At 43.4% G+C, this 18,961-nt stretch overlaps 1 protein-coding gene across 1 annotated transcript in view; it reads left to right on the forward strand.

Annotated features, from left to right (window-relative positions):
* The window catches only part of LOC124555595 (katanin p60 ATPase-containing subunit A-like 1), a 170,899-nt gene that overhangs the window by 62,605 nt on the left and 89,333 nt on the right, over positions 1 to 18,961 (forward strand). Inside the window, exon 3 of the mRNA XM_047129560.1 lies at positions 16,110 to 16,251. Coding sequence (XP_046985516.1) covers positions 16,110 to 16,251 — 142 coding nt within the window. The remainder of the gene's footprint in view (positions 1 to 16,109; positions 16,252 to 18,961) is intronic.

An 18,961-nucleotide genomic window follows, 5' to 3' on the forward strand; every position in this document is an offset into this window, starting at 1 on the left:
AAGCAATCATGAGATGCAGAGCAATTCCATCATGCATTGTTAATTTGTTCTCGTGTACTGTTCAAGAGTGGAATGGTTATATTTGAAGAAGACAGCATGGAATGCATCACAATCACCACTGACAGGTCGAAACACGGGCGGTGTTTAAAAAATAAAATCGTGACTGACTTTAGAATACAGTTATTTTAGAAACAAATCCATTACTTACATTTCGTTCCAGAAACGGAACTTCTGCTACCTCTATCATTTAGCCCCATCCCCGTTCCATTTGTGAATGGTGCATGAAAAGAATGATTGTAGGTAAGCCTTAGTATTATCTCTAATTCCTCTGATTCCGCCGGCCGAAGTGGCCGAGCGGTTCTAGGCGCTACAGTCTGGAACCGCGCGAACACTACGGTCGCAGGTTCGAATCCTGCATCGGGCATGGACGTGTGTGATGCCCTTAGGTTAGTTAGGTTTAAGTAGTTATAAGTTCTAGGGGACTGATGACCTCAGAAGTTAAGTCCCATAGTGCTCAGAGCAATTTGAATTTGAATCCTCTGATTTCCTCTTTGTGAACATCCGACGAGATGTATGTGGCAGGAAATAATACATTTTTCTCCGAACATACTCTGTCGGATTTTCTACAGTAAACCATTCTGTGAAACACAACGCCACTCGTGTAATGTCTACCATTGGAGTTTGTTTAGAAAATCCGTGACGCCAACTAAACGATCCCATGCATGTCGCCCAACGTTGTATATGATTAAATAAAATTTAATGTGACCTGGGAAGGGTATATGAAGCTTTGTGTTTTGCCATAGACAGAATATGTCAGTTAACTGATCAGCATTAGTGACATGATGGAATGTATAATGCGACAGGAAGTTCGTGTGGATGTAATGTGCACTTTTATTGTGTGCAAGGGGTAGCTTTGACAGCTAGCATTGTGTTGACTAAAGTTTTCCTGAGCAGTTATTTGGAAGAAAATGATAATGGTGAAGAAGAAGAAGAAGAAGAAGGAGTGTTCTTGCAAATATTTTGTAGGTACACAACTTTGGTGGGGGAATCTGAATCTCAACTCGGTGTCAAAGAAACCAACCCATTCTTGATAGTGTATTGAATAAGAAAACAAATATTCTTGTACAAAATCTTTATTAATTGTTGCATACATATTTACATGCAAGATACATTTCTTCCTTCATCTTTTTGGTGTAATTTTGATAATGTCCAGCTAATTTTTAAATTACAATTTAATCTACATCAGAATCTTCTCATTCTTTTTCCAACCAGTAATCAGATCCCTAATTGTAATACGTATCTAATTTTTTTCCTGTAAGAGAATTTATGCTGGACCGGCACTCGTACTAGAATTTCCCAATGATGACGAGCGGTCGCCTCAACAGCTTCAGCTATCAATGCACACTTCCTGGACCGACATAAACTTCCATATGTCACACTGTCTGCATCCCTATACAGTGAAAGTTTGAGTCGGTCTTGAGGCACAGCTGATTAATTTCGGATGGCTGTAAGTCGTCATTAACGTCTGTTCATCCAGACACGAAAGTAAATATTACATGCCACTGTGATCGCAAGGGTCTCGATTAATCACAGTCTCGTCCTCACCGGTGCGGGAGTACTGAGTAAAGCTGTGAGCATTAAGTGATGAATATACAGTACAATGTCATAGGGATATAGATAGCGGACATATGGAAGCATGGGTCCGTTCGGGAGGCGTGCGTGAATAGCCATAGTGGTTAAGGCGACTTTTCGCGATAAGCAGGTTCGAGTCCTTGTCCGGCACAAGTTTTTACATCCCACAAACAGATAGTAAGTCTATACCTAACACAGCCAATGCCAAGATATTTGCAAACAGTGAATTTATTTCGAATTAATTTAAGATGGCTTCCACTCTTTATTATTGTCTGCTCATATAGATGTGCAAGTAAATATTGTTAATTCACTCCACGTATTTTCTGATGTACAACTGTAAGTTTACAACGTTTTCAAATGAACTACCATTAAATGTAGTTATTCCATCAGGCTCAAACTCCACTGTGTTTCCGTAGCGGTCGTGCGGTTCCAGACTGTAGCGCCTAGAACCGCTCGGTCACACCGACCGGCTAACATATTTAAGTGATTTACATTGCAAGATCACAGGTCAACACATGGAACAGTGACGGGGGTTAATGATAGACTCCAGTGTTAGGAAAGAAATGTAATATTTTTTTACAAAAAACTTTTTTCTACTGTCAGTCATGATTTTCTTTTTTTAAATATGGACTACAAAGCAATGATAGATGCATGTTTTTTTTTTAAATACGTCATTACCGCCCTCTTTCTTTGCAGACAATTCAGTGGCAGGATCACAAAATAACTTTTATTCCTTGAGCTGTCGCTATTTTCTTTTTTAGATGCGGTGTTTGTTCCATGCACTCCATGCCGTTTTCTCCGAATACGATCATTCCTCTCTCGAATAACATGTGAGAAAGAATGAACAATGCGTGTATTAAACACATAAAACCTACCTTGAAGTAGCTCTAAGGGTAACTGGTGATAAATCATTGGTCTCGCACCTGCTTAGCGCCCATGCTGAATCACTCGCTGAACACTACAGAAACTTTGTTTACCGCGTTCGTTACAGGACTAGTGAGCACATTAAGCACAAAGCGCGCGAAATTATTCAGTAACAGAGGGTGGAGTGAAATCGATATGCTGGCACCCAGGGAATAGAAGAGTCTGACTCAAAAGACTCTGACGACAACATGGGCGCATAGGACACTCCTCAGGTGACTGACAACGTCCCGACCAGCAACTAGTTATCACTGCTTGCTGAGGAGTGAATTAACGAAGAGATATGATAAAAGACGGCCATTGGGAGGCTACCCCCACCTGTCGTATGCACGACCAGCAAATACGATGAACTCAGTGAGCTACCCACTGGTCTCACTGGTCAGCTGAAGACAGCGTTCAAACCTAAAACGTTTAGGTTTCCGGCAGACACCTTGAAAGACAATACAGGGTGATTCAAAAAGAATACCACAACTTTAGGAATTTAAAACTCTGCAACGACAAAAGGCAGAGCTAAGCACTATCTGTCGGCGAATTAAGGGAGCTATAAAGTTTCATTTAGTTGTACATTTGTTCGCTTGAGGCGCTGTTGACTAGGCGTCAGCGTCAGTTGATGCTAAGATGTCGACCACTCAACAGAAAGCTTTTTGTGTTATTGAGTACGGCAGAAGTGAATCGACGACAGTTGTTCAGCGTGCATTTCGAACGAAGTATGGTGTTAAACCTCCTGATAGGTGGTGTATTAAACGTTGGTATAAACAGTTTACAGAGAATGGGTGTTTGTGCAAAGGGAAAAGTTCTGGACGGCCGAGAACGAGTGATGAAAATGTAGCACGCATCCAGCAAGCATTTGTTCGCAGCCCAGGAAAATCGACTCGCAGAGCTAGACGAGAGCTGCAAATTCCACAATCAACTGTATGGAGAGTCCTACGAAAAAGGTTAGTTATGAAACCTTATCGTCTGAAATTGGTTCAAGCACTGTCTGCAGCTGATAAGATTAAAAGAATCGATTTCTGTGATTTTATCCTTGCTCAAATGGAAACAGATGAATCTTTCGTTTCAAAGATTGTGTTTAGTGATGAAGCAACTTTCCACACAACGGGAAAGTCAACCGTCACAATGTCTGTATATGGGGCACTGAGAATCCACGGGAAACAACTCAGTATGAACGTGACTCGCCTAAGGTGAACGTTTTCTGTGCCATTTCAGCCAATAAAGTTTTTGGTCCCTTTTTCTTCGAAGGTGCTACTGTAACTGGACTACAGTATCTGGAGATGTTAAAGAATTGGCTGTTCCCTCAGCTTGAACAAGAAGCACAACAATTCATATTTCAGCAGGATGGAGCGCCACCACATTGGCACTTATCTGTCCGTAACTACCTGAACGTCAACTACCCGAGGCGATGGATCGGCCGCCAGGCAGCCCGTGACAGAGCACTTCATCACTGGCCTCCAAGAAGCCCTGATCTTACCCCTTGCGCTTTTTTCTTATGGGGGTATGTCAAGGATATGGTGTTTCGGCCACCTCTCCCAGCCACCATTGATGATTTGAAACGAGAAATAACAGCAGCTATCCAAACTGTTACGCCTGATATGCTACAGAGAGTGTGGAACGAGTTGGAGTATCGGGTTGATATTGCTCGAGTGTCTGGAGGGGGCCATATTGAACATCTCTGAACTTGATTTTGAGTGAAAAAAAACCTTTTTAAATACTCTTTGTAATGATGTATAACAGAAGGTTATATTATGTTTCTTTCATTAAAAACACATTTTTAAAGTTGTGGTATTCTTTTTGAATCACCCTGTATATTCCTTCTCCAAGGTTTTGGGAAACAAAGTTTCTAATTCTACATATATCCTACTGGACAGAAATACAAGATTCAGGTGGTCGTCCGTGACATCCGGCCTGACAGATCTGAAAACAGAGCCATAGTGGCAGCGCTTCCCAAGAACTTCACCGTAGACAGCGTGAAAGTCATGACCAAGTGTCCACCACTGAACGTCCAAATGAAGGCAGGATTAGGCAGCTCCGGTTCCTGGCGACCTAATTGAACAAACACAAGAACTTGTCGACCTACCAACTTATTGCGCCTTAAGGTGACAGTTACGAACTACGAGGAATTTGAAGGTCCCACGCAGTACTAACGCTCTGAGGTATTTTATCATGACGCACAGCAGTGTCACGTGAAACCAGCGTGCGTAACGTACGCTGGGAATCACCTGTCTCGAAAATGTGTCACACTGAGGAATAACTCAGCAAACGTGAGTGCCATGTGGTGAAGCACATCGAGCACATTATAGCCAGTGCCAAATTACGTTAAAATATTGGAAAGTTGACGACATACCGGTACTGCAGCTCCGTGCAAGACACACTCACCACTGCAACACGCCTAACCATGTACACCTCAACCCCCGAACAGTTTCCCGCTTTAATGAACTGTCACCAGTGAGCAGCAGCGGCCAGAACGAGTCCGCAGCGGATTTAACGCCGAAATTGCTTCCCCACCCCACCGTTCTCAAAACGACACAACTCCGGGGCCCACTACCAGCTGCAAATACCCTCAGAATTCGCAGGAACCCTGAAATAAATCAAAGATTTGTTTAAAGAATTCAGTATCCACGAGTTCCGACGCAAACCATCACGAAACTACGCGCCCTCACTGACAAGTTTTCCTAGGTCGTCATTGTGGCTGACGCTGTCATAACTTTCTTCAGTGATGGCTCAGGTTAGACTGAGGGCATTCCATACCCTAAACTGGATATCCACTAGCGTTTCTGACAAGAAGTATGAATTGGAGCACTTGTTTCGTCGCAACGGAATTGATGTGGCGTGCCTTTCTGAGCCGCGCATGACCGACACTGACAGAGTGACCATCCATAACCACGCATTGCATCGGGTCGACCGCGATGGCCGTTGAGGTGGCGGCGAGACCGTCCTGATGAAAATATCGACGCCACTTTAAGATACTCAGTCCTCCCCAGACTCCCCATATTGATGCCGGAATCGCTTTGGACACACCACAGTCCACATCGACAGGGGACGTCAAATTGATTCCACATAGTTAGATTTCCAGAAGGCTTTCGACGCCGTTCCTCACAAGCGTCGTCTAACCAAACTGCGTGCCTATGGAATATCACCTCAGTCGTGCGACTGGATTCGTGATTTCTTGTCAGAATGGTCACAGTTCGTAGTAATAGATGGAAAGCCATAGATTAAGACAGAAGCATATCGGGCGTTTCCCAAGATAGTGTTATAGGCTCTCTATTGTTCCTGATCTATATTAACGACATAGGAGACAATCTGAGTAGCCCTCTTTGATTGTTTGCGGATGATGCTGTCATTTACCGTATTGCAAAGCCATCAGATGACCAAAACGAATTGCAAAATGATATAGATGAAATATCTGCACGGTGCGAAAAGTTGCAACTGACCCTGAATAAAGAGAAGTGTAAATTTATTCACGTGAGTACTAAAAGAAATCCGCTAAATTTCGATTACGCGATAAGACACAAATCTTAAGACTGTAAATTCAACTAAATGCTTAGGGACTACAATTGCAAAAAGCCTTAACTGGAACGATCACATAGATCATGTTGTGGGTAGAGCAAACCAAAGACTGCGATTCACTGACAGAACACTTAGAAAGCGCAACAAGTCTACTAAAGAGACGGCTTACACCACGCTTGTGCGCCCTATTTTGGTGTATTGCTGTGCGGTGTGGGATCCGCATCAGGTGGGACTGACGGATGTCATCGAAAAAGTTCAAAGAAGGGCGGCTCGTTTTGTACTATCGCGAAATAGGGGAGATATTGCCACAGACATGTTACGTGAATTGGAGAGGCAGTCATTAAAACAAAGGCGTTTTTCGTTGCGACGGGATCTTCTCATGAAATTTGAATCACCAGTTTTCTCCTCCGATTACGAAAACATTCTGTTGGCACCCACCTGCATAGGGAGAAATGATCGTCACGATAAAATAAGAGAAATCAGGGCCTGCACAGAAAAATTTAAGTGCTCGTTTTTCCCGCGAGCCGTTCGAGAGTGGAACGGTAGAGAGACAGCTTGAAAGTGTTTCATTGTACCCTCTGCCAGGCACTTTATAACAGAGTAATCACGTAGATGTAGACGTAGATGTACGCTTATTAGCAAAAGTTCGAGGGTATTGTGTATCAAGCAAACTTAGTGACTGGATTGAGGATATTTTGGAGGGAGCACGGAGCAGTTATCTTGGAAGCAGAGTCATCAACAGATGTAGAAGTAACTTCGGCTGTGCTCTGGGAAAGTGTGTTGGGGCCCTTGTTATTTATATTGTTTATTAATAACACTGCGGACAATATCAACAGTAACCTCGCAGATGACAGTTATTTAATGAAGTACTACCTGAAAGAATCCGCACAAACATCCAGTCAAATACTGATAAGATTTCAAAGTGTGCGAAATTAAACACTGTGCACTTCAAAAAACGAAAAAAGTTAGTTTTCTATGACTATAATATAAAAGAGTCACAGTTTGAATTGGTCATCTCATGCAAATAGCTGGATGTAACAGTATATAGGGGTATGAAATGAACCGATCAAACAGCCTAGGTATAGCAGGTGTAATACTGCGCTGTTCACTGGTAGGATTCTAGGGAAATGCATTCAATCCACAAAGGAGACTGAACTGGCACACGTTTGCGATGGACGCAAACTATCCTGTGAAAACCCGTCTGGAAAGTTTCTAGAACCAACTTAAAGTGATGAATCGAGGAGTATGTTACAACCCCCTACGTATATCTCCCGTACATATTGCGAAGACAGTGTTAGACTTGTTACATCATGTACACAGGCATTTAAGCAATCGTTGTTCTTACGCTCCACACATGAATGGAAAGGGGAAAAGCGGTAATAGCTAGTACAATGGGACGTGCCCTCTGTAATGCACTTCACAGTGTTTTGCGAAGTGTAGATACAGATGTAGAATGACGCACTCATGTGACGAAGTAATGAAAGTATACAGAGTTATTCACAAGCAGCTCCGTACCTCTACAAGACATCACAATAAAATGACGCATACAGAATATCCCTCCAAATTTCGATCAGTAAAACATGCCGTGAAGTAGTTGCAGAGTGCAGTATCAGGGGGTAGGCAAATCAGAACATAAAATGATGGAAAAAATCGCAACATCAAAACATAATTAACGTAGATTGACGTACAGTTTTGCAGTCTGGGTGCGTAAGATAACCGTGAGAGTGCTCCTGTTGTCATACGAAATCGCACCCGAGACCACAACTCCAGGTATAGGTCCAGCGTGTCTAGCACGCAGACAGATTGGCTGCAGGCCTGCCAACTTGCTTTTAAGTAGCACAACTCCTTCGTGTTGCGGTTTTTCTCCATCAGTGTAGATACTCGTAAACCATCCACTCCGGATTGTTGCATCGAATTTGTTTACGCCTGCAGATACGCAACCCACTGAACAGATCTCCAATGAGGACTGCTACCGTTGCACCTTCCCTAGTAGCAGCGGCAGCAGCAACCTCAGTGCACTGCACGCACGTATTGACATTTGCCTTGCCACAAACTGTGCCCATATTTAGCATCTGTAAAGTGAATTTAAAACTTGGGAAAATGCTCTCTCCACTCATATGTGTCTACTTTCTGTATGTGTTCTGAAAACCCGGATGTACTTTCGAATAACGCTGTATAATTATAGCAGATACGAATGAGGAACCATTCAAGCGACGATATGAGCCGCAAGGAGAAATGCAGTGACGTAAGTGATTCTGACAAAGGGCAAATTGTTATGGAAAGTCGCCTGGAAACGAGCATCTTGGAAACAACGGAGCTAGTCGCCAGGTTCTCTGGTACTGTTATTAGCATATACGTATGAAAAGTGGTTGAAGAATGGTGAAGCCACGAGTAGATGATGAGGTGTCGGTAGTCTACGCCACATCATAGAACATAATGGCCGGAGGCGTGCTCGCTCTTTATGTCACGATATCCGACGATATGTGGCAGACGATATGTTGGAACACGTGAGGCAATACTAACCTTACGACTTATCTTAGAAGAAAGATTAAGAAAAGGCAAACCTACGTTTCTAGCATTTGTAGACTTAGAGAAAGCTTTTGACAATGTTGACTGGAATACTCTCTTTCACATTATAAAGGTGGCAGGGGTAAAATACAGGGAGCGAAAGGCTATTTACAATTTGTACAGAAACCAGATGGCAGTTATAAGAGTCGAGGGGCATGAAAGGGAAGCAGTGGTTGGGAAAGGAGTGAGACAGGGTTGTAGCCTCTCCCTGATGTTATTCAATCTGTATATTGAGCAAGCAGTAAAGGAAACAAAAGAAAAATTCGGAGTAGGTATTAACATTCATGGAGAAGAAGTAAAAACTTTGAGGTTCGCCGATGACATTGTAATTCTGTCAGAGGCAGCAAAGGACTTGGAAGAGCAGTTGAACGGAATGGACAGTGTCTTGAAAGGAGGATATAAGATGAACATCAACAAAAGCAAAACGATGATATTGGAATTTAGTCAAATTAAATCGGGTGATGCTGAGGGAATTAGATTAGGAAATGAGACACTTAAAGTAGTAAAGGAGTTCTGCTATTTAGGGAGTAAAATAACTGATGATGGTCGAAGTAGAGAGGATATAAAATGTAGACTGGCAATGACAAGGAAAGCGTTTCTGAAGAAGAGAAATTTGTTAACATCGAGTATAGATTTAAGTGTCAGGAGGTCGTTTCTGAAAGTATTTGTATGGAGTGTAGCCATGTATGGAAGTGAAACATGGACGATAACTAGTATGGACAAGAAGAGAATAGAAGCTTTCGAAATGTGGTGCTACAGAAGAATGCTGAGGATAAGGTGGGTAGATCACGTAACTAATGAGGAGGTATTGAATAGGATTGGGGAGAAGAGAAGTTTGTGGCACAACTTGACTAGAAGAAGGGATCGGTTGGTAGGACATGTTTTAAGGCATCAAGGGATCACAAATTTAGCATTGGAGGGCAGCGTGGAGGGTAAAAATCGTAGAGGGAGACCAAGAGATGAATACACTAAGCAGATTCAGAAGGATGTAGGTTGCAGTAGGTACTGGGAGATGAAGAAGCTTGCACAGGATAGAGTAGCATGGAGAGCTGCATCAAACCAGTCTCAGGACTGAAGACCACAACAACAACAACAACAACATGTGGCAGATCTGAGTACAGAGTACAGTGATGATGCAGGCTCAAGTTCTTCAGAACACACTGTTGAGCGCACATTGCTGAACATAGGGTTCTGCAGCAGACGACTCCTACGTCTTCCCATGTTGGTCCAACAACATCGTCAGTTATGGTTACTGTGGGCAAGTTATCATCGAAATTAGACCGTGGATCGTTGGAAACGTGTCGACCGGTCGGATGACTCATACTATCTTGTGGCAGCTAGTATGCACGAAGCAAGCAATGGGCCATGGTCGCAGGCAGTATTATCCTATGGGGGACATTCATCTGGGCTTCCACGGGATCTGTGATAGTAGTCGAACACACGGTGACAGGTATGGTATGCGTGAACATTGTTATGGAAAACCTGTATTCCTTCTTGATTGATGTCTTCACTGACGGCGACGATACCTTCGAGCTCTGTAACTGTCCTTGTCGCAACGCAACTTGACCGGCAAATTTGCTTGTTCTGAACCTGATGGAAAATATCTGGGATGCAGTCGAGCATCAGCTCCTCGCCCAAAAACCACCATCCCGTTATTTGTAGGAACTGCGTCACCTGTGGATAGACGTCTGTCGATACATGCATCAAGATACCTACCAAGTCTTGTCGAACCATGACACGCATAATCGGCGGTGTATTGCGATCTACAGGTGGACCAACACGCAAGTAAACAAATGGTCTTAATGTTTTGGCTTATCAGTGTACATACTTACCTCTGTGTCTTATCACCGAGCCGGCCGAAGTGGCCGTGCGGTTAAAGGCACTGCAGTCTGGAACCGCAAGACCGCTACGGTCGCAGGTTCGAATCCTGCCTCGGGCATGGATGTTTGTGATGTCCTTAGGTTAGTTAGGTTTAACTAGTTCTAAGTTCTAGGGGACTAATGACCTCAGCAGTTGAGTCCCATAGTGCTCAGAGCCATTTGAACCATTTGAACCATCTTATCACCGCTTCAAACATAGTGAAGCTTGTGAGTTACTGCAACACAATGAATTTCACCCTCTGACTGTAGAACTGCAAGGATCAAAAGAACTCCTCGGAAATCATTACACTACCACTCTTCGTGGCATTTCTTAGTTACATCGCTACCTCTATACATTTCTTAGCCATGGAAAACCATCACGAGTCACAGGAAGCTACTGATCTTTGCCTTTCAATGCATGTTGAATGGGTAATGTGGCGCAGTGAGTAACCTTAACTCAAGCCCCTTTCCAGCCATCCTAGTCTAAGTTTTAGCTGGTTTCCCTTTAGGTAAATGCCGAGACAGGATTCTCAAGTAGGTCGCATTTCTCACCCTCATTCTTTTCTAAATGATTTACTGCGCTGTCTCTAACGGCTTTAACGTCAATGGGTCGTTAAACTCTAAGCCTTGCTTCTTGTTCTCTCTGAGGCTGCTCCACTGTGCCTTCTTTTCGTTACTGTTGTTTTATTTTCAGGAAGTGTGTCTTAGTCCCTAGAACTGCAGTTCCCAAATATGTTTGGATGTGTGTGAAGTCTTATAGGACTTAACTGTTAAGGGCACCAGTCCCTAAGCTTACACACTGCGTAACCTAAATTATCCTAAGGATAAGCACACACACCCATGCCCGAGGGAGGACTCGAACCTCCGCCGGGAGCAGCCGCACAGTCCATGACTGCAGCGCCTCAGACCACTCGGCTAATCCCGTGCGGCGAACTGCAGTTTTGTCTCTCGACGAAACTGTGTTCACAGTCTCTTTTCCTTGGTTTTCATAGTACTAGTACTTGGGAGAGCAGTTACTCTCCTAGAACCGAATTACCAATTGGATTCCACTAGTGTTAGCAATGTCAAACGTGCTGTTTCTGTAGCTCACTTCACGTCAGAGCAGCAGGAAAAGGCAGTTTGGTTTGAAAAACAAGTATTTATATGTTTGCTGCGGAAGATGGCCACACAAACAAACGCTGATACTGTTTCTAGGTAATATTACGAAAGTCACCTAGTGCTGCCACTCCATTGTGCATTTTTTCTTGCACTAACATGCTGCAAATGCCTACATCTAATTTCTGACCTGCTATTCTAGTACTTTGCTGTGGATAGCTTCAAATATAGAAAATTACTTATCATATAAGTTACCGCAGGGCTGTCACATACAAATCAATTTCTCGGAAAACTGGAAGGCTGTCATTTTTTCCTACAAAGCACATATGAAAATACAACAGCGGAGAGAAATCAAATCTGAACTTATTTTGACAGAAAATGTACATTTTCAGCTCAGTATAAGGATGCGTTAAAGGTACTACAGGTGACAGAGAAATGAGTACAAATGTTTTTTCCCCTTTATTGTATTTCAATTCCCCATCGGGGTGGGCTGGCAGCAGCATATGCGCTGCTCTTCAGCCGAAAGACATAGAACAAACAATAGAAGACATTTAAAAATATAAAAAGGAGAAAACATGGTGAACATAGATTTAAAAAGGGGGAACATCATGGAAGACAATAGACAAAAAAGGGGCGACTGTAAAATGGAGATAAAAACTGTAAAAAAGTAGTGCACACAAAAAACTACACACTGGGACAGTAAAAAGAACACAAGGCATAGTATGACCAGAGCATAAAAGTATCGACGGATGACGTAGCACAAACAAACACTGACAGTGACTCGAAGTACAATGCCAGCACACAATTAAAATCACACCTCTCGACGCACAGGAGAAACAGCACTAAACACAACACTGACGTGGTACTCTGACGATGATCAAAACGGAGGATCTGCCAGGCGCAAGGAGATGAGGGACACCGGGAGGGTGGGAGGGGAAGAGAGGGGGGGAGATCAGCGGGGGCACGCCGAAGAGGGCCAGGTAGGGAGGGATGTGGGAAGGAAAGAGGCAAGTATGGGGTGCAGGGTCTCAGGGGGGGGGGGGGGGGCGGAAGGAGGAAAATCCGCTCTGGGAGAAGGAGGGAAGTGGAAAAAGGGGACCCTGGGGAGGGGGGGGGGGGCAAGGCCAGGTTATAGTTGGAAGGAAGGGTAGATGTTACGGCGAAGTTCATCATCCGGGAGGGGGAGGCGCTGGAAATTGTCCTGTGAAGGAGATGGAGGGTGTGGAGGTGGAGAGAAGGAGGGATACAGTGATAGAGGCGCGGCAATGGGCGGGGGGTGAGTACAAATTTTTAATTATGGCAATATTTGTTTCATTCGTCTTCCTTATTTCGCTCTAGCTACTCTGAGGTAGTGAGACAGAAAAGCTCATTCTAAGTGGAATCTTGTTCTCTTTCTTTATTTATTTTAATAAGTTGTAACATAAGAGGGGTGTTAGATAAGCAATACGACACTTTTTTCGGCCAATTTAAGATGAAAAAATGTGGAATTTGTTGTGGGACATTGTGGAATATTCCCGCTTCAGCCCATATAGTTCATGACGTTCCGATAGATGGTGCCCCTGTTCGCAACCTTCTAAACTGTATCAGTAACTGACCAGGAAAGTACTTGGGCTCGAACAAACAGATCTGTATGAACGTTTGGTTACAGGACCATTATGTTCCTCTGAATGTGCTGGTGGGTGTCGTTTCTCTGCAAAACTCTGCAGTCATGCTCTAGATATCACTGTAGATGTAATTGTAGACGCCATACGCAATACAGCAATCTTAACTATAAATGTAAATGCGGAATGTCAATAAAATGCTCCGAGCAATACGAATGACTGCAAAACGCACAGTGAAGAAATGCAAGTTGATCGCATGGCGTATTTGCACATTCTATAATATCAGTGTTGAAGGCCACGTCAGTGACACTTTTGAAGTTGTTCGCTGGTTCACCAATATCGTAGCCAGCGTTCTGCCACGTGCAACGAAGCTTTGGTCTGTATACTCCCGCAGATAACTTATTGTAAATGACAGAATGCATATTCATGATAAAGAATCTGCCGTGCAATTTCGGCTGCATATTACTGGAACGTAGTTTAATGTAGTCTGTTATTGTCTTGGCATATGTTTTATATTGCCTGAAGAAATACACATCCAGAGGTTGTGCATATTTTGTAGTTTTAGGCGGAATGATTTTTAAATCTACATGTTTTCCACCAGATGCTTCCAGTAGTACTCGTTCATCCTTATGTCCAGACCAGGAGTCACAAAGTACTAATGACTTTCTCGACAAATGTGGATTCAAAACTGACAGAAAAAACGTCTTCAGATGTTGTTTCGTCATCTTCGCACTCACACTTGCATCGACGACGACATTTGGAGGGCACCGCGTTTCTATTTCCCTTGACACGCGGGGTCCAAACTTTCCACTGGATTCGTGGAAGGAAATATAGAGTTTGTCTGCCAATCGTCCGTCCATTGATATAGCAATATCGATCGTGTAACTATGTGTTGCACAGTTAACTGATTGCAACATCGCGACAGTGTTTCTCTCCCCTTTCATGGATAGTGTTCTGTCACAAGAAAGTTCATAGCTGAGCTGACTCTGATCACAGTTCCATACAGAACTAATATCGATATTTTCTCTCGTGATATGCTCATTGACGTCAGCAACAAACGTTTGAGCTCTTTCAATTAGCTCTTCTTCGTCATCCTTATCTTTTCGTGCTTGGAGCATAGTGATACGGCGTGATGTTATCCTAAACTCCTTTTTCAAATTAGTAATAAATCCTAGTGAAACTGTAAAGTTTGTATACCCGAGATTTCGGGCTACGTCCAATGCCCAATGTTGTAAATGCCAATAGTGAACGGCGGAACCGCATTCTCGCGCTTCATCGAATTTCGCCATTACACGCTCCTTGATGGTCTTGAACAGCAGTGTACGATTTCCTTTGAAAACTGTATTTCCTTCTCTTTTCTTTGCCACGTAATCCAGTATGTTTTTAATATTGCTTTTAGACTTCAGTTTAGGGTATCTTTTCAGAAGCTTGTCGTATGTGTCGAAACCTCTTACGTAATAATCATCGTATATGTTCTCCAGTGTGTTGTCATCAAACGCCGTGATGATACTTGCAACTGATACCAGAAAACATGCGAATGATCGTCTTCTGCCGGCCGGGGTAGCCGAGCGGTTATAGGCGCTACGGTCTGGAACCGCGCGACCGCTACGGTCGCAGGTTCGAATCCTGCCTCGGGCATGGATGTGTGTGATGTCCTTAGGTTAGTTGGGTTTAAGTAGTTCTAAGTTCTAGGGGACTGATGACCTCAGAAGTTAAGTCGCATAGTGCTCAGAGCCATTTGAACCATTTGATTCGTCTTCTACACCAGTACCATCTTCACGAAAAAGGGTTCTTCGTAACTTCATCTCAACCAATCGCAATACATTAGCAGGATTGATTACCAATCGCCGAGCCATCTGACGCTTCAGTACACAAATAATGTCACAAAACGCAACTTCAGAGGCACACCGCACCGTCCCTACTGGTCCCGACTGGCGTACCGGCGGGTCAGTGTGCAATGCGGCATGGCATACGCAGAGGCCTCTAACGGACGACTGCAGAGTTTTGCAGATGCGGGAGTATCACTAGTGCAACAACAGACCTTTACATTATTTCTCACACGATTTTGGTGTATTTGTGTTTGTTCGAGCCCAAGTACTTTCCTGGTGAGTCGCGTTCTAAGCAGAAAGCTGTCACTGAGTTTCTTTTGGCGGAAAACCAGAGCATCGCAGATGCTCATAGGTGCATGCAGTATGCCTACGGAGACCTGGCTGTGACTAAGGCACGGTGACTTGTTAAGCTAGGCATCTGTCATCATCGCAACGAGGTCGTGCAAAGCTGTTCCATCTCATCCATACCGGCTAACCGCACACATCTGTGACTCCTACAATACTGGAACACGCAGACATTCTCATTCCAGGTTATCGACGGATCACAAACACTTCGCTCCTCAACTGAACGTCTCTGTTGGTAGTGCTGACACAGTTGTCCACCATCTGGGGTACTCAGAGGTTTGTCCCCACAGGGTTTCGCGTCACCTAATAGAAGACCATAAAGAGCTTCCATCTATGATGGATGCACTCCACAGGAAGCAATACGTGGATGATGTGGAGGTTATGACACAGCAAGACGTTGGTCCTAACTTACACCAGTGGAGTGCTACCATGGGAGCTTACAGGCCCTCCCAGTAGGGTGGCCTAAGATTACCGCATTGAAAGGAGATTATGTTAAAAAAAAATAGGGTTATACAGCCAAGAGAGTGGAGAAATAATATGGTGTATTGGAATCCCGAATAAAACCAACCTGCTTTCAGAAAAAAATAAGTTGCTTTACTTACTGAACGTCCCTAGTATTTAATAAATAAAGTAACAGGACCACTGTTTAAATGAAAGTATTGTAATTTTCTGACTTGCATAGAACATAACTCTATTATATGTTTATGTAACAATTCATTACATGTCCTTTGTTGGTGTACTCTGACTTCAAACAGGTCATACTTCAAACACCTCTACACAGAAAAGTGAAGCGCCATCTGGGTTCAATAGAATGCCAGCCGACCAGTGGGTAGCCTCACTTCGCAGACGGGATCCAGATTTGCAGCCAGCTTTACCTGCAATAACACCTCAAACACGGTACGTCCACGGACACCAAATGCAATCGCCGCACGAGTAATGTTTCCTGGACTGGTATTTTCTTGTAATTCTATTGCACTGCTCTAAGATCTAGGCTACACTACATTAAACAGAGCTAAAGTACAGCTGTGTGAACTGACATTCTACTCTGTGGTCACAGGTGAAATTTTCTCGGCCTACCACAAATACGACTTAGATATCAATGACATTTTGTATTTCTTATGTTAATACGTGTAAGTTGAATATGAACTTGATATGCAGAATTGTTCTTTGTGCAGCTTTTTATAGCAGTCGTACATGTTTTGTTGCAGTTGTTGAAATGGAATACTGGTTCACCGTAAATATTATAGGGTTAATCTTTCCTACTATTTTAGAAATCGGCAGTGGCAATTCGTCTAAGATTGATGAAGGCTTATAAGGACTGAGTTTCTTCATTTTCAAGGGATCAGTAGTAAACGACTGAATTCAAACGTGACCATACTACTTCTAAAGATTATCTAATGTATCGAAACTGAACCACAGTTGGAAACATCCATATAACGTGTAATTTGAAGACTGGCAATGAAAGGTGAATGAAATATTTTACCTCATATGTATATGGTGTAAAAGTGGAGATTATAGTTTCAGTGGAAAACTGTGACAACCTTTATGTAATGCTAGCTGAGAAACCCAGCATTTCTTGGGTATTCATTTACACCTGTGCCCGAGACTTCGTACGTGCGGAATTTTTTGTCGCATAAGGTTTCGATGTTCAAATACACACACACCCACACACGCACACACACACACACACACACACACACACACATGCCCGAGGGAGGACTCGAACCTCCGACGGGAGGGGCCGCGCAATCTGCGCATGGCGCCTCAAACCACGCGGCCACTCCGCGCGGCAAGACTTCGATGTATACACTGTTTGAAGTAATATGATACGAGACATGAACGGAGAGGTTGTTTACTTGACTAATACAGGAGACAGTCACATAGAGTTGCCAATGAAAAAGCAGCTGACAGTAAGGTCAATACCCACAACACACAGCGTCTGGCCTCGTACTTTGTTTACGGTCATGGCATAACATAAGCTTACGAAGAATTGTACATGTTTAAAGCGAAATCGTGAATTGACAGGAATAAGTGAGGTTCAGGGTATGAACACTCACTCGCCTGTGTTATTTCCCGTCAAAATTTCCGCTTCTATAATGTTACGTTGAAGAAAACTAACTTTAACCCTCTGCGAGTGAAAAGTTCTGAGGAGCGAGATGATAATGCATGACGCTCTCCATCAGAGTTATGTTGCGCTTCACCTGCAGAGTAGCTTCCAGAGAACGAGTTACAGTATGATGTTCAAATACACACACACACACACACACGCACACGCACACGCTCGCACGCACGCGCGCGCGCGCGCGCGCATGCCCGAGGGAGGACTCGAACCTCCGATGGGAGGGGCCCTAAGGTGAGACCAGTGAGCTCAAAGAAGAAAAATCTAGATCCTGCAGCAAGTCCCACTTCGTAATCTTCACTGGATTCTTGAGACCGCTTTCAGAAAGACTCGACCGTTTTCGTAAACAAAACGAAATCAAAATGTAATGGTTCAAATGGCTCGGAGCACTATGGGACTCAACACCTTAGGTCATAAGTCCCCTAGAACTTAGAACTACTTAAACCTAACTAACCTAAGGACATCACACACACCCATGCCCGAGGCAGGATTCGAACCTGCGACCGTAGCAGTCCCGCGGTTCCGGACTGCAGCGCCAGAACCGCCAGACCACCGCGGCCGGCAAAATGTAATGAGTACCCAAATCACATAGCAAATTTAATAAATTCGTCTTTCCTAGCAAAGAACGTAAGTCAAACCTATCGAAAGAAGCAAAGCAATATCGTTCAGTTTTAAATTCACAAACGGAAACCAGTAAATCCACATATACGTAGTAAATTCGCTGTTGATTTGTATTTGTTAAGATGAGACTGTATCGCGTAACTCTGTCACTGACCTGAACTTCTGAAAATCAAAGCCAGCGAGATATACGGGCCGTGCAACGAACTTGGGCATCACACTAGTAGTCTTGCTTGCCAAACTTCGCGAACACTCGGCTCCGTGCAGGGCCCACGGGAAATCAATATTTAATTGAAAAGATACCTACTATAGTCCTAATTTTGTCGTGTGCCATCGAGAACTTCATACATTTTTACGCGCAGTTAAAAAGAAAGAAAAAAAACTGACAGCACCATCTATTGGTTCTTTGGTGTACAACCAAACTAACAGCGCAGTCTATTGGTTGTTTGGTTTACTAAACCGTGATGATTAAACATCCGAACTCCTGAGGTGAGACAAGTGAGCTCAAAGAAGAAAAATCTAGAGGCAGCACTATTAATCCAGTCAAATTGCAGATATACCTTGCAAAAGGTGGGGTAGAAGATTTTATTTTTTTAACTCCTTCATATTGTTGGAAAGGTTACAAAACCAAGTTTTACCAACAAAATTACTCTTGGGAAAACTTTCTGCAGTCAAAAAACTTGGAAAATTTCAGACTTTTTTCAGTTTTTTCAAAATATCTCAGTTTCATTTGCTCCTATCGCTTTAACGTCTATTTTCTTTTTTAAAGAGCACAAAATTCTCTACAAATTTGATTCTTGCCATTTTTTTCTACTCCCAGTATCTAAGGCGCTACAGCGCGTCAAAAAATACCAATTTTTCAAATTTTGA

The sequence above is a fragment of the Schistocerca americana genome, chromosome X, assembly GCF_021461395.2.
Source record: "Schistocerca americana isolate TAMUIC-IGC-003095 chromosome X, iqSchAmer2.1, whole genome shotgun sequence".
In the NCBI taxonomy this organism is placed as follows: Eukaryota; Metazoa; Arthropoda; class Insecta; order Orthoptera; family Acrididae; genus Schistocerca; species Schistocerca americana.